We start from the raw sequence: 17,607 nt of genomic DNA on the forward strand, positions 1-17,607 counted from the left end.
GCCTCCACGGCTGAAAGTGCGAGTATATTTGGTAGGACAGGGATTCGAACCTGCGACCCTCAGATTGCGAGTCGAGCGCCTTATCCACCTGGCCATGCCGGACCAACAACGCTAGAAACCGAGTTTAGATACCCGTGGTGGACAGAGCACAGATAGCCTATTGTGTAGCTTTGATCTTAACTACAAACAAACCAACCACCAACCAATCATGTCTAATTGTGGCTTAGTAAGATAAGCACACCTGCCAAAATTACGTTTTAATAAAAGGAAATGTTTGTGAATTCTTAAACTTCTTTTTAGTGAAAAAAGTAAAATGAAATGAAATTTGTATTCTAATGTTGTTTTTATAATTTTTAAAGATATTATGGTAATCTCTCTTGTTGTATGTTACCATATCCGTATATCTTTGAATTTTATGATTTACTTTTTTTGAAGAGAAAATAGAAGAGCACTCATGGTCACTGGATAAGAAGTTATTAAAATGGTAACGGATTACAACGTTCACCTTATTTTTTTTGTCTCTTCACGTTCAATCATATCGAATAAGTCGGGAGCCCGATAGGAAAACTAAATGAAAGCCCGTATAATTCCTTGTATCATACAGTAGACTAAGATGAAGAAGAAAAATAGGAAAACTGCTGACGATTCCATTTCCTGTGATGAAAAAAAAAAACTTTTTGTAATCTTTCTTGCTTTTGTATGTAGCTGGCATATTCTGTGTTAAACATAATTCAAGACATTTATGTCTTACTATACTCAAATAATTAGTACTACTATGTTTGCGACAAGGATTTTTTTTTATCTCCAGAATTATTTCTTTTTCATCTGTAAAGGGAAAAAAAACTAACAAAATCACTGCAAAAAAATAGAGAAAATATTTATTTTGTAAATTTCATTTGTGCCTAAATCTTCCTCCTTAAAATAATAATATTTCATGTGCAACTTATTTTTTATTATGGTTTGCCTCTATATTTTGTTATTTGCTTGAGTATTTTTCTTGTTTGTTTGAGGCGATATTTCTCGGAATTTGAAAATAACACTAGGGCTATGTTTTTTAATCAAGTAAAAACTATTATGTTTTGTCTTAAAAAACAAATTATTTGTTATAGTGCTAAAGTATTACAATATAAGTCTGTTAAAAATATATTCAATGAACAATAAAACTTTTACAGATGTTTCCAAATGCTATTCCTTTTATATTTCACTCCTATGCTCAGGTTAGTTCTATTAAAATGACTGTTAGTAATGTCTGTTTTTGCACTCTTTTCTCTATCTTTTATTTTCGGGATGTACATACGCTAAAAAACAGTGAAAAAGCAAACTACTGAAAATATTTTAAACAAATAAATAGGTAACTAATTTATGCATTCTAAATGAAAGTTCAAAATAGTAAAAAAAAAATAGTCGATTTGAATATGATATTATTTCACGTTAATATACAAAAACGATAAAAAAAACAAATTACCAAAATTAGGAAATGAATTATCATATTTTTTGTCTCTATTTCCTAGTTATTTTTGTTACCTTTTCTTGTGGTATTAGATATACGAAAAATTATCTCAAGAACTTTGAACTTAAATATTAAATGTTTAATACGAAACAAAATTTAAAATATGTACTTATTTTTACAGTTCCTATTGCTGAGTAAACTTTCTTCCTAAAAAAAAAGAGCAGTTATATTCTGTGGTATTAGTATTAGAGCTTATTTCAATTTTATATTTTTAAAGTCAAACTGAATTGCTTTAGACATTTTCGAAATAACAGACCTTCATTTTAAGAATAAGTCACTTATTTTCGAAATGAAAATAAAATAGTTTGTCAAGTGACTATTATGTAGAAGTGGTAGACTTAAAATAACACAAGGGCTATGATTTTTAATAAAGTGAAAACTATTCTGTTTTGTCCTAAAAAACAAATTATTTGTTATAGTGCTAAAGTACTACAATATAAGTCTTATTGTAAGTCTATTACACTTTGTGCTAACTCTTTTATCAAAAAAAAAATATTACATAGAAGTGATATTTATTAACATATTGTAGAAAGATGAATTTCTTACCCGTATAGAATGTAGATCTAATAAGTTGCGGATGAATTAAATTGTAATTGTAAAATTGTATTTTTATCCCTCATTTTTACTTTTAGTATCGTTATAAATGAAAACAGCGTCTATATCTAAAACTAATCCATCACAAAAATGCAGCATTAATAATATTTTACGAAGTTCTCTCAACATACATCATCAGACAAATAGTACTATAATTGCCTCTTATTAATTTTAAAAACAAACAACACAAGCCTTGGATATCGTTATGTGTAAAAAAGGGCAGTCGAACCCACTACTACTACTTTGGGAAAAAAGCATCGCATCTTTTGCTTTATAATAACATAAGAAGAATTAAGAACGAAATTAATGTATCTAATGAACAGTGTTTTATTTCCCAGTCGTCCAAATAAATTAATTCCTAGAATCAAAAGACTAAAAATGTTGCAAGCGTAACCAAACTTCCCACATCATCCCACGTTCAATTAATATCAGAGTCATGAGACGATATGTCAGTTACTTTAGGTAAACATGCGCTTTATTTAGTTATTTTTTATTTTGCCGTCTATTTTTAACACTCGTGTTAACGTTTTAGTTTCTAGAGTTAAGTAAAAAACTTTCAACGATGTAAATACGTCAGATCCCTTGACTTCATGAATATCTTCGGTAGGATAGTGTAATGTTACAGCAGAATGAATAATAATATCCAGACGAGATTAAAGTACCATTAATATCACTAAGATCTTAGAATCATTTGAAAGTCTAATTAGCAGATTGAACAAGCTCGATTATACTAAAATATAGTAACTTCTAAGATGAAATTATAATTTGTTTCAAATTTTTCAGTACCAGTTACAAAGTTGTCACTCTTTTCTATTAGAGTATATAATAGTGTTACCTAGAAAAATTCCGAGTACATCAGGGAGTTCGCAAAGTATAAAAGATATTCAGATGACACAGCTGCACGGCTAATCATTTGTTAAGTTAAGATTAAAAAAGTGAAATTAACGAAAGATGTACATAAAATTATAACGATTTTGGTGTATGGAGCAACTGTGCACATTCTGAACAATGTCTGGTAATGCATGAAAATTACCTTTTCATGCAATTAATTTTACAATGCCTTGTTCTAGAAGTTGTGATGAAAACAGAATGATCTGTAAGATATGTTAAATTAATGTGAAATCGTGTGTTTAATGAAACGAAACATAGCACATCGAACTAATTGAAAATTTTAATTAAACTATTTAAATATTTCATGTCTGTGATTTGCGAGAATTATATAAGTAATGTGCTTATAGATTTTGGTTTTTCTTATTGAAAGTGATAAAAGTTTTTTAGCTGTACGAACTTAATGAAGCATGGAAAAAAGAATACATTTTAATTGGTAAACTGTAATACATTTTCACAAATCATGGGCTGTTACTGACAGTGTGATTTATCAAAGACGTTTTATCACATACCAGAATTATGTTATATGAGTGTATGGCTAAATATCTTGTAGCCCATTTAAAATCTTTTTTAACACTTCTGTAAAAGTATCCATAATATTGATGATGATCTAATATTTGCTAATATAAAGAAACTTTAATAACTTCAAATGATTATATTTATGTTTTAAGAAACTCATTGATACTTATGATGAATGTGAGTTTAATAATTATTTCCTCATTTTGCGTTCAACAATAATAGGAGAAGTAACAGTTTTTAGCAGCGTTGAAATTATTATTACACAATAAATTTAATCATCACGGTTATAACTCATATATGGCCTATATATTTGTTTATCAACAAATCATTCAATGTTTATTTGGAATTTTACCTAAGTACATTTATGTCTTGGGATATAACCTTAAATAGATAGCCACCCACTTTTATGCTTCCTGGAGAAACAAAATACCAAAATATTTACCAAATATATTAGTAATTATTGCAAACCCAATAACATACATTTTAATACGTCCTTCAGGATCAAAGGCGTGACTTTACATTACAATTTGTTGAATATTAAGAGTAAATTAAATCCGAAACTCCTAAAGAGGTTCGTTTTAGACGTATCTTTTCGAGTCAACTTCGAGACAAGTTTTCGTTTGTTAATTGATAAATTTTAAGTGAAATACAGCATCCTCAAGTGTCCGTACTAGCTAGTACTAAGGTCTACCCGCTGGGAATAAATTCAGTATATATCAATAGAGCCACATTCTCAGCATCATTATTTGAGCGATTGCCAAGCTTTTATGCTTAGTTTTCAATTGAGATACGAACGATTTCACTTGCGATTCGGTAGGGAAGCTCGAAGCATCACGATAGTCAGCAGTAGGATGAGCAGACAGGAACAGTTTGAAAGCAGCTACAGAAATAATATTGTACTCGGCTTGCTGTACAATACCTACCAAGGTGGTTCTAAACGGTTCCTGAATATCTCGGCGTGTCATTTAAAGAATTCCATGCTTATTGAGGTTGGCCGTTAAGCTCTTGATGCGCTGGCGGATTTCAGTCACCTTATCAAATAAAATCAATTTTCGCAGCGCTAACGCTAAAGGGGTGCTGTAAATGCCTGCTTTATAGCCAATTCAGTTCAAATTAAGAAAAACCGGATTGGGTAGTTTTTTTTTGTTTTTTTAAATGTCTCCCACTGGCTCGTAAGGGGCCTGTTAATAATGTGTTAATTCTCCTAAGTACCCTAGACACGTAGTTGGTTTACAGTGTAAATACTTCTTTTATTGAAAGTTGAAATTCACATTAATGGTACTGATCTGTTATGGTCCTATGTAAAAACATAGGAAATGTTATATCTCTTATATAAACAAGGTATATAATATTTCTTTCACGGACTGCCCCCATTGATTAGATCTTAGGTGATATTAAGTTGGACCACTTATTGCTCCGTTGATAGCCTGAAATAAGCGTGGCGAAAGCATAACTACATGTCGCAAGTTGGCTATGTCTCATTTATCAAGGATTATAGTGTACACTTGATTCAAATTTTTCAACAGCACATGATTATAGTTGAGAATAAGACACTCAAGCTCATCTCAGTGATACTTAATTCAAATGAGCTTCTGTGATTGTGCTAGCTTAGCAGATCACCGAAATCTCCTTTAACATTTTTATACCAATTTCGAACAGGTTTAGCGTGGTATATTATTGCAGTATCGTCTTAAAAAGTCATTGTTTATCAAGGTAGATATGTAGTATCCTGGAAAAGGAATGATCGGTAAACAAGTTCTAGTATACTCTTCGCCCAATCTGTAGGAATCTAAAGACCTAGCATTTGCCAAAAGAATGTTTCCCATGTGACATTTCTTTCTGAACATTGGTCAGTGAAGGTCACTAAGCCTCAGTTACTCACAGAACTACATCATTCAACAAGTGTGTCATATGCACATCCTCATAGAAAATGTTTATGTAACATCGAACATGCTGTATAGAAATATACAGTGATTTTTTCCCTAAGAATACAACCGTCAGTCACATAGTTAATACCCACATCCTAGAAAGAATGTCATCGTTATAGAATGTCATCAGTATAGAACACTTTGATGGTGATGACGATGGTTTAGAGATATGTTTTAACAGGCATATAAATAGAATTGAGATAAACTAGAGATATATCCAATGAAGGTGTCCAAAACAAATAATTGTCTACCTTTATTTGTTCCTTGAATAGAGATTGCATTTACTCTGTTGTAAATCGTGTCCAGCCTCTTTCTTTTCTTCATTTACTCTGTAGTACATTATACCCAGTATCTTCCTTTTATTGATTTACTCTGTAGTACATTATACCCAGTATCTTCCTTTTCTTGATTTACTCTGTAGTACATTATACCCAGTATCTTCCTTTTCTTGATTTACTCTGTAGTACATTATACCCAGTATCTTCCTTTTCTTCATTTACTCTGTAGTACATTATTCCCAGTCTCTTACTTTTCTTCATTTACTCTGCTGTACATTATTCCCAGTCTCTTACTTTTCTTCATTTACTCTGCTGTACATTATACCCAGTCTCTTACTTTTCTTCATTTACTCTGCTGTACATTGTACCCAGTCTCTTACTTTTCTTCATTTACTCTGCTGTACATTGTACCCAGTCTCTTACTTTTCTTCATTTACTCTGCTGTACATTGTACCCAGTCTCTTACTTTTCTTCATTTACTCTGCTGTACATTGTACCCAGTCTCTTACTTTTCTTTAAACTCCGTCGGAAAGTTTCAGATTATTTCTTTGCAGTACACACTCTGTTGAAACTCCCGTTATTCTGAATTTCTCTGATTCAAAGAGAAGTCAGTGAAATGAGAATATTACACCCTCATAAATACATCAATCCCAGTAAAATGTATTCGAAACAACAGAAGTAACATTAAATGTCGCGAGTGTTTTTTTTTTCCGTATTCTGTATAATTGATAGAGAAAAGAGGAAATGTGATTCATCACAGTATATTCCTAGATTCCGGTCTTTTATTGCCATAGTTCATACTCGAAGCACCACCAAAGTCATGGAATAGGTTTAGGAATAGTTATTGGTTTCCAATCTCTTTAGCGTGGTACTTTGGAGATATTCAAATCCTGACCACTAGTGAAGGAATCGCTCAAGTGGAAAACAGCTTACCGTCGGTTACATTTAGAAACCTTAACAATGACGTTTACCTTCATTGTGTCATAATGTGTGAATAACCACAGTTTTTCTGATGGCTGACGTATTTCTTTTGATTATTGTTTCTGAAACATTCTTGTAACAGATGTCTTTGAAATTCCCATCAAATATGTTAGTCTCTGATAACGACACATTAGCTAGTTAGCATCGATTATCATGTTGCAGTGAATATTGTAGTGATTCTTGCTCTTATTAAATATTTTGCAGATTAAAAATGATATAATTACATCTTTGCGTTTATATGGTTTAATCAAGTACTTGACACATAACTTAGTAAATAGACAAAAAAATAAACTCATATCGTAAAATACAGCTGTTTTTATGAAATTATATGTGCCATTATTTTCATTTCACTTGTGTTCCCCATTCTTCAATGAGTGAGTGGTAATTTCATGGACTTACAACCCTAAGATCCGGGACTCGAATCCCCGTGATGGGCAGAGCACAGATATCCAATTGTCTAGCTTTATGCTAAAAACAAACGAATAAACAATCAATATTCACTTGTGTTACATATATATATATATATACATTTAGTAAGGGCTTTTTGACGCAAATCTATGTTGACAAAGAATTTTACTAATAATTCGTAAAATATTTTATTTTCATCAAATGTTACGTACATTATTATAAATAGTTTTATTTTGACAGGACTGAATAGTTTAGCAGTCACAAGTAAAGAGAGGACTGTCCTTATTACATTCTGTATAGAGCATAATAACTACCTAAAAATAATTAAATTGTTACTAAATTTAAACGAATGCTCTATTTACAGTAAACATAATAATCCTGTTACTTTCGAAACAAATGTGTCAAAATACATTGTTGTATGACATCAACAAATCCGTGATACATTATTCTATTGTCATATTACTTTGTTTTATAGTTTTGAAGAGGTACTTAAGTTTTGTATATGAACAAAATTTTCCTGTATTGTTTTGCAATATAGAATTTTTTGTTCCATGATTTAACAGTATAATTTAATGTGATATTCACTTTAATATTTAAAAATTGTGTCCCATCAAACGCAGTGCTTTCTCACATTCATACTAATATAGTCAGTTCTGCGCCAATGTTTCAATGTTTTAGAATAATGTTATGTAAAAAATGATAATAAAACTTGAAATTTACTTATAAAATCACAATGGAGCTGAATAAAATATAATCGCTGGCAACTATTTGGTTGTCTTTTGAACCTTATCTTATAACAAAACGTGACTAATCCTCTATACCTTACTGTAGCCCCCCCCCCCCAGTGGCACAGCAGTATGTCTGCGGACTTACAACGCTAGAAACCGGGTTTCGATACCCGTGGTGGGCAGAGCACAGATAGCCCATTGTGTAGCTTTGTGCTTAATTACAAACAAACCTTGCCGTATAATATTTTATAATACAGTAAAACATCTTTGCAGCTAGCATATAAAGTTCACAATAGTGTATTTTCCATGCTCATCTTTCATAAACTAGTTTACAAATAGGTTTGCGGTGCGCATAACACGACTTATGATTGTAACTCTACTAATGGATTTTCAGCCTTTTTTTACTAAATCTATGTCTAATTATATTGTTAATTATTTACTTCAAATCATTTTTAGATGTGTGTTTAAATTTCACATCTGAACGACTTCATATGTTACAATTTTGTGAATTTAACATTGCAAGAGTTATTTGGAAACAGACAGTCATTGTAGAAAATATTTTATTTATGCAAATAATCACAATATTTCCAAGTTACATGGCATCTGGTTATAATTATTTCCAGGAAAATAATGTGACGCGAGTTAATAGCTTCATAAGACATACCATAATAGCTTTCACAAAAGCAGCACTGCATTTCATTTACGTGGATACGTGGACACAATACATAAAGGTACAGCTATATATATTTATATATATTTGTATTATGTCATCTACACAGCTCAGTATCTTAAACCAATGTCCATTTTGTAATACATTCAAGATAATTAAACGTCTGAGAAGGCAAACAAAAAAAAGAAATAGGAGGTAAAACTCATGTATTCTTAATTTAATAATGAAGTTATGAAGATAAAAAAATCGAAATAATCAACACTACATTAACAAAAAGTCAGATTCATATATATGGTTTAAAGTTACCATCATGATCTTTAATTTTTCAAAGTAAAAGATAGACATATATAATAAAAACACTGGATAACTCTCTGACTCTGGACTTTTGAAAAGTAAATGATGTGCACTCAGAGATCACCGAGTTATCGCTGAAAGCTCAGATTTGATAGTAAAGTATCAGCGAGAGGATAAATATACATATCATGGACTATAATTATACTTTTCAGTCTTTGGCAACAGGGTTCATATGTAGTGAATTCCACACCATTTTTTGAATATCGAAACCATTATTTTTATTTGTTTTGCAACTGATCACACCAAGAAAAATTTATAATAAGAAATTCGCTTATTTCTAAAACTTCATATTTCAGGAATAACATTTAGATATCAGTTTGTCTTGTCAAAAGTGAAACTTCTGTTTGTTCTTTGTTGTAGAGAGGCCTGACACATACAGTTTATTTAGAATTTCCACTATTTGTTGTTTTCCACTTGAAGGCCAAGCGTTTTCTTTTCTTAACAGTTGAAGGTCTTCTTTGTGAATTGGGCTTGACGGGCAAGGCATAACCTGCTATTGAATGAAACAGATTTTCATCAACGATTGTAAGCATTGCAATATTTATTTATTTTCTTTCTGATTCGTGTTAAATACTTACTTAATGTGTTAATGAATGATTCTGGTACTTTCTTAAGAAATAGCTTTATTTCAACATCATGAATTTTATTGTGAGCTAGAGAAGTTTTTATGAGTTAAAGTTAGTTTCTGAATAAACGTATTGAGTTTTGTCAACTCAAATGAAGTCTTGTCTACACTGTTAATAACAACTTACCATATCACATATCAATTACTAAAGATACTCTATTTTCAATGATTATATTATAGGTAGAATGTTAGAGTGAATTGCCTTTCATATTATTTACTTTTAACTATATTCTTTAATTTTAAGAAATAAAATAAATAATAAAGCTTTCATAGAATGTTTAGTAACAGGAAAACAAACCAAAAACAATTACCATTTCAAAACCACAAGAACCGAAGTTTTTGGTAGTCTCGCATTCTTTATCTGGCCAGGAATCTCTGCACTGTGGTTCATAACCTTTGTTAACGTTTTCATAGACATTAGAATTTGGTAGTTGGTTATGTCCTAAATATAATAAAAGTACTGGTGTCAATTGAAGCTAAAGCAGATTATCATATTTTTCATCCGGCTGTATTGGTTGTTACATAAAGATTACTATAAAGATTATCAATTATAAGTGTGTTTGTATGTGTACGTGTGCTAGCTCGATTACTGTAATATTTGGTACGGTAACTGGAAATTGTTTTGTTATTTTGATTTAAGATTTTTTTCCGGAAAAGGAAAAAAAAAACATAATGAAACAGGGCACATTTACTTTTCCTTGTAGACTAATGGCTTTGAATTTAAAGGCACAAGTATTTAAACAGTTAAATGAGTCCATTATTACTTTCCACAAAACAGCGTATGCATTTAGCAGCTAATAAAGCAATCAAAGGAAAGAAAGAAGGGGAACAGTATCTCACCCCTAACTGGTATATATATATAACTATAAGGAAATACAGTAGAATACATACATATTTACCACTTACAGTAGAAAGTAGCTTGTTAGTACATTGCAGTTTGTATGCAAGAATCAGTAACTTACGAAAAGAAAAACATTTATCAAGAATTGCATTTATCTTAAAGCACTATGTATATATGCAAATAACATACGCATCGTTTTAGATGTTTAAGTCCTACAACTGATTGTACTTCTTAAGCTTGATTATTTTAAAATATTTTCACTTTTTGTGGATATATTCTTGCTATCAGATTGAAAGCATATAAATGTTTACTTTAAAAGTGATCATTGACATTTGGAATTATGATCATAATTATATTACACTTCTATAAAAACATTTTTATAATATGCGTTAAATCAGTGTAAATATTTTATTTTTGACATTTCGAGAATAAATGTCATACAATACTAATATTTGGTTCGAACCACAACAACTAACATTTAACAACTAACTAAATTGGTTAAGGTATATCACGTGTAGAGGTTATTCAATGAAATTTTTCCAAAGCAAACAGTGAACAATTCTGTAGTAAAAAGAAGATACAATTGTCTAATTAAAATCACTTAAACTGAGTAACAGAAAGGCCTAAATACGTAAAGCAAAATTTTGTACAAATAAATTTGTAATAAATTTTGATTAAATGTGCATCAGGAGAACTAATTTAAACAGATAAACAATACACAATCACACGTATTAATGCTAATGTGGTACTAAATAAAGCATAAATTATCAAAATAAAAGTCATATGTAAGATATAGTTAATTATAATTATGATGTGAAAAACGGGCTTAATTCATACTAGTAACACAAGTTAATTCTTCCAATATTCTTACCTGGAATTATGTCCGGACAGTTTTGTGATGAAAATGATTCAAACCCATGCTGAGCTTTCTCATACTTATCAAGCCTATAATAATTTGAATAGAGCAGAATAAATTATTTATGCTTATATTTGTTAAGAATTTAGCCAAAACAAATAACTCAGAATTTGATATTTAAATAATAAATGTGCATGTTTTATGCTGAAGATAAGTTTGAACCTCATAATTAAAAAAATGGTGTTCTTTGATAGATTATTTAGGCAGAGTTTTCATGATAAAACTTAGCTGAATGGATGGCAACTGCCTGTTGTAGAAACACAAGTGTAGAGGACGACGTTTCGAAAGTTTTCCGCCTTTCCTGAAAACGAAACGTCGTCCTCTACACTTGTGTTTCTACAACAGGCAGTTGCTATCCATTCAAATAACTTTCATCATGAAAAAGGGTGATTATACAACCATTTCAGTTACACAGATTTTTCAATAAATCAAGAATTATTAACTATCAATTTTTGAAAATTTAATTCTGTTTAGATTTGTGTACTCACTTGGTGATATCTCCCTTTGACTGCTGTCCTGTAAAAAATAATTCACATTAATCAAAAAATGAAATCCTGCAATGATTAGTACAGTAAAACTTTTTTTCGAACAGCTTAGAATATACAGTTTTAGCAAAAATGTTTGCATACTGTTCTATATTGATGTTATTGTATACATGGATGGAGTAGTTATTTAGTAGATGTCAAAGCAGTAACAGAGAACGTTGCGTATGATCGGACAAATACGTACCAAGTGTTATTCTGGTCTGAAGAAGTTGTTTTGAGCATTTGTTCGTCACAACACAGACACGCCTGTTTTGTATAAAAGGGTGTGATTTTGGAATACGTTTTTTCGAAACAGATCAACGTTCTGTTCAGACAGTTTATATGTACTTGGTGTAGAGTCATGCCTTTTCACGTGCCAGAAGTTGTAGGGCGTCAAATTGTTCGACTGTCCAGAAATGGTATGAAGCAAACGAACATTGCCAGAACAGTAGGGTACCCCAAGTATACTGTATTTATAATCCTGAAATATCATCGGACTACAGGAAATATTGTTCCAGGAAAGTCTACTGGTAGAGACCGAAAAACTACCGTGTTTTGATCAAAATAACACGTCGAGGTCGAAAGAAATCTTGCCACAGGAATGGCATGAAAACATTCATTCCAGGGTATACAGAAGAACAGATAATAGGCTGACCAAACAAGGTTATTATCGACATAAAGGGCTATCCACAAATCGATATTAACCAGAATTCACCGTCGTCACCATGTTACTTGGGCAATACAGCATGCTAACTTAAGGTTAAGACACTGGAGACATCTTTCAGATGAGTCCTATTTTCGGCTCGTTAAAGCTGATAGTGGGATTTGTGTTGTTGTTTTCTGGATAACAGATGAGGAAAGACCACAGGGAACACACAGGAGGTAGTGCAGTACATGTTTAGGCAGGTATTCATCATGGTGGAAAAACTGCTCTTCATATCTTCCAGGGAAACATCAATGGCACCTCCTATGGCATCACATGGAGACGATATTTATGTCATATGCTAGGGCAAGGTTTGGCAATAACTTTATGTTTCAGAATGACAATGTCACTGTCCACAGGGTGTGTATTGTACAGGATTATCTCGACCAGCAGGACGTTACAAGATTGCCATGGCTAGCAAATCTCCAGATTGTAAACCTATTCAGAGCTGTTGGGCAGAATTGAGCCGAAAAATTGTTAACCACAGGCTTAAGACAGCTACTATAGCCGAGTTTCAGCGCCTTCTAGTGACAAGTTGGGATGAAATCACGGTGACTTACATTAATAACCTCATTGGCAGCATGCCATGTCGCCTTGTGGAGGTTATTAGAGTACGAGGAGGCCCAACCAAGTACTGAATATTTAATATTAACTGATATTAGGTTACAGACGCTATTTATAATAATTTTATGTTATATTTTGTCATTATATACGTTTTGGTAAGGTTTTTGTTGTGATAGATGAAATCCTAAATTACACATCTATTTTCAGATATCTGATAAAATTGTTTGTTGTTCTAAAAAATCGTCCATGATGTCCATAGAACCTGTCTCAATTATACAAATTACATGTGCAGATGTTTAATACAACATGCATTTCTCAGTTTGACAGCACTAAGTATATATGTATTCCATCTTAATAATAATGATATTATTTGTTACAAAATGTGCAAACATTTTAGCCATGACTGTATAAATTCAATTTATCTTTGGAGTGTTTGTTCTATTAACAAAAGCAAAGCCGTTCTAATTTTGAAAAAAAAGAGCATATTAGGCTAAGAACTATTACAATAATTAAATAAAACATTTTTTTACACTTGTAATAATCCGTTTTTCAAACAGCAAATTGTATAACGTAACTAATATACTTCCTTTTTCCTATAAAACTTAAACAGTTAAATTATTTCTTAAATATAAAATAAACTGATATACATTAACACATGTCGAAGGTAGCATTACAGTTTTCCTCCACTATTTGCTTTTACTATTAAATAATGGCAATGCTTGAGGAAATGTTATACACTATAAATAACATTTTTGCCAATATATATATATTATTTACTAAAACCAAAACCCAAATTGTTGGTAATCTGCTGTTGGTAAGACAATTAGGTATTTTCAGTTTTGGATATGATATTCATTTTTTACATAACGTAAAAAATATAATTCAAAAATAATTAATTAAAGTACAGAGAAACTAATAAAACATATACTAGACTGAACTCGTAAAATATGTATAATTTTCTATTCATCTTTAATAAGTGTATATGACTTTGACTTAAAGAAAATATAAGTTCATAATCAAATCAGTATTTTTACAATAAATAGTTCACACTAGTGTGTATATAACATTCATGTTTTATATATATATATACACGCACATTCTGTTCATGTAAGTTTTAGTTATATATATTAATTTCAGCCATGGGTTATGCTCCTTAAATTACAAAACATAAATAAAAATAATTCAAATGATTCTTATAAGCTTTAGTCATTTACTATGCCAAACAGTATATTCGAGTGTATGAAATGTTTATGTGATGAAAATTACTTAGATATATATAGGACGTTAGAATTACCAGTTTGTATATAATTTATTTTTTTTTCTCACCCTAAATCTAAATTAAATTTCCTGTGATGATGTATTACTGATAACTTTAAAATTTCATTGAAATATATTTATACCGTGAATATCAACCAATAGATTGTGATCATATATACAGCAGTGGTCTCGGGATTAGAATTTGGTAGTGTGTTTACTAAATGTAGAAAGTTTTTGTTTGGTTTTATAAAGCTTTTTAGAATATAAAATGAATAACAGTTATTTATTTTATAAATGTTGGAGGTATCCCACACTATAAAATCGATAATTCAAAAACGGCTAAAATGGGATAGAAACAATGCACAAGAAGTAGGTCTGTACTTATGCTAGCTCAAGGTTATATGGTTGACAACGCCAGTTGGGTGTACTTAACTGTCGTGTACGATTATGCTGAATACCTGATGATGCAACGTTAACAGTGGCGAAACGTTGTTTTTAAATGATGCATATTTTCTATTCCATTTAACTAGACTATTAGAATAAGAATGTTTGGTTTAGATCAACTTTGGTCATTTCTTATCTATGTGTCTTTAAAATACTTTACACATGGCTATCTATTTGATACCTTATGAAAATGTGAACATTCAAGATACAACAAATTATTTATGTATCTATCCAGTTAACCTAATTTACATAAAATACATTCCAGACATCCCAATCATCATCAAGCTAAGAAACGAGGAAAATTGAGTCTAAAAGGTTAAAAATTATGAAAGATAATCGTATAAACTGAAATCAAAATAGATATCTGTAAGAATAATAATCGGTGTAATACTATCAACACAAAATCGAATATAAATAATTAGACGTTTTGTCATAAGAACATAAAATATATCTTATAAAACGGTCGCTCACCTTTTGTTTTACAATACTTCATGGTAATGAAAATAAAAGCAGCCACCAGAACAGATCCTCCGACCACTCCAATTAATATTATTAGCACCGGGCTTATGTTGTCATTCCATTGAGTATCTGCAAGTGAAAACTGAGTATTATAGTTTTATGATACTATGGCTTTAGTAACATATTTCTTACTTCTATACATTTTGTTTTGTCTCAAATTAAGCACTATAATAAAATAATCTTCTCGACTGATATACATCAATATAAAGCTATTTTGCAATATGTATAAGTTAAACATGTGTCTGTTTATCGATGTATTAATTATTTATATTCTATGAAATTAACTAAACTTTCTTTGACAAATACGTTCAGTCTAATTAAATAACATCCTTATAAGCTGCGACTCATAGTACGGATCTGAGTTTTTTTCTTTTTCCAAGTACAAACTTTTAGCTCACAGTGCCATCATCTCTTGACCGATTTGAGAAATAATTACAGTTTTGGGGTCAGGAGATCAAACACATTCGATTGATGCGTTTGATCATGCCCAAGGTCTTATAGATTAATTAACTCTAATCCTGCCTACAATAATTTCAATTTGAGGGTAGAAATCCTGATGAGTAATACAATCGAGTCGTTGTATACGCGAGCTCCACGCTTGGCATTGCTGGCGCACAAAAATATAGCTAATAAACAGGAAAAAAATAAATCATAGATTAATTTCTTCTAATCCTGCCTAAAAACATTTTAAGCGCCGCGGCTATTGAGGATTACCTCTTGTTTTTCCTATTTTATGACCCTCTTAATAACACAATGTTCATTGTAAAATAAAAATAAAATACTTTCTTGGCATTTTGGAATCAATAAATGTTTTTCGAAGAGGATTTTGTGTTAGGAGGATGATTAAATTAAATACGACAACTTGCATGACAGATTTCGTAATCTTATATGCTTCGTTGTTTATAGCCTCAGGAAATTTCATTTTCTGCGTTTCCTAAGACTCATCTTTAAGCTTATCTTTTAACTAAGTGTTTAACTTGTCGACATACTTTAAAGGACAGTTTACATGAAACTTCAATCACAGATGCATGTAACTGAATTAATTTTATTCTTAAGTAATATTTTTGAATTGCGATTTACGTAGCGATTCTAAAGGTTTCAGTTAGTTCTGAATCTTCAACTAACTATGGCTTTAATTTAGATATAAGTCATTTAGTCTAAAAAAAGTCGTTGACTGCATACTCAAATATGTTATGTTGTTCAATAATATGGTTCATTACAAAACATGTAACAACAAAATGAAAACAATTAAAACACAGAAATGAGCAAATAATTGTCTATAAATATTTAAGTTCTCCAACGAAAACCAGGAGACACAAGTATTTGAAGTAACAAACAAGAGAGAATCGTCAATAGCCGCGCACTTGAAATTCTTTTAGGCAGGATTTGAGTAAATTAGTCTATGAAACATTTTTTCCTGTTTATTAGCTATACTTTTGTGTGCCAGCAATGCCGATTCGATTGTATTACTCATCAGGATCTCTACCAGCCTACCCTGAAATTAGAGTAAATTAATCTATGAGACCTTAGTTGTGGTCAACTACACCAATTGAAACGGTTAGACCTCCTGAGTAATCAGTAATGAGATCTTAAATCGGTCAAGAGATGACGGAGCTACGAGGTAAAAGTTTGCCATTATTCTATTAACCTCAGCTAATAAATATTTGGGTAGACTTTTAAGAACGAAATAGATAATTAAAAAATTAGATATTTTAACTAAAGAAATCAAAATATAATGATGAACATGAATGTAAAAGAAGGTGAATAAAAAAGCACACCAATGTAAATGCCAAGTTATATGCATCAAAATCATTTCGAGGGAGACAATGTTTACAGTTTGGTTTGTATTGAATTTCGTGCAAAGATACGCGAGGGCTATCTGAGCTAGCCGTCCCTAATTTAGCAGTGAAAGACGAGAAGGAAGGCAGCTAGTCATCATCACCCACCGAAAACTCTTGGACTACTCTTTTTCCAACGAATAGTGGGATTGACCGTAAATTATAACGCCTCCATGGCTGAAAGGGCGAGCATGTTTGGTGGTATGGGGATTCGAACTAGCGAACCTAAGATTGCAAGTCAAAGTTCCTAACCACCTGGCCGACGTCCACAGAAAAACACGTTTTGTGATATTTTATTTTAGGTAAGTTTACTTATATATGAAATAGGTTGATTAAAGTATTAAGGGTGTAATGATATCCTCTGGTTAATAATCAAATAAAACGATAAACGTATTTTGTATGTTTATCAACGTAATAAAAATAATGCGACAATTTTTGTCTCTAGAAGCTAGAACTACAAGAATCTTACGTGATATGGAAGACATTTTGACTTCTTTTTTTCCATTTAGATTTAATTC

The 17,607-nt window shown here is 31.1% G+C and overlaps 1 protein-coding gene across 1 annotated transcript in view; it reads right to left on the reverse strand.

The window, feature by feature from the left end:
- Positions 1–8,431: 8,431 nt before the first annotated feature.
- The window catches only part of LOC106465066 (nephrin-like), a 108,878-nt gene continuing 99,702 nt past the window's right edge, over positions 8,432–17,607 (reverse strand). Inside the window, exons 9-13 of the mRNA XM_022393356.1 lie at positions 15,204–15,320; positions 11,729–11,756; positions 11,196–11,269; positions 9,795–9,925; positions 8,432–9,351 (exon numbers count right to left, since the gene is read on the reverse strand). Coding sequence (XP_022249064.1) covers positions 9,184–9,351; positions 9,795–9,925; positions 11,196–11,269; positions 11,729–11,756; positions 15,204–15,320 — 518 coding nt within the window. The 3' untranslated portion in view covers positions 8,432–9,183. The remainder of the gene's footprint in view (positions 9,352–9,794; positions 9,926–11,195; positions 11,270–11,728; positions 11,757–15,203; positions 15,321–17,607) is intronic.

The sequence above is a fragment of the Limulus polyphemus genome, unplaced genomic scaffold, assembly GCF_000517525.1.
Source record: "Limulus polyphemus unplaced genomic scaffold, Limulus_polyphemus-2.1.2 Scaffold65, whole genome shotgun sequence".
Lineage (NCBI taxonomy): Eukaryota > Metazoa > Arthropoda > Merostomata > Xiphosura > Limulidae > Limulus > Limulus polyphemus.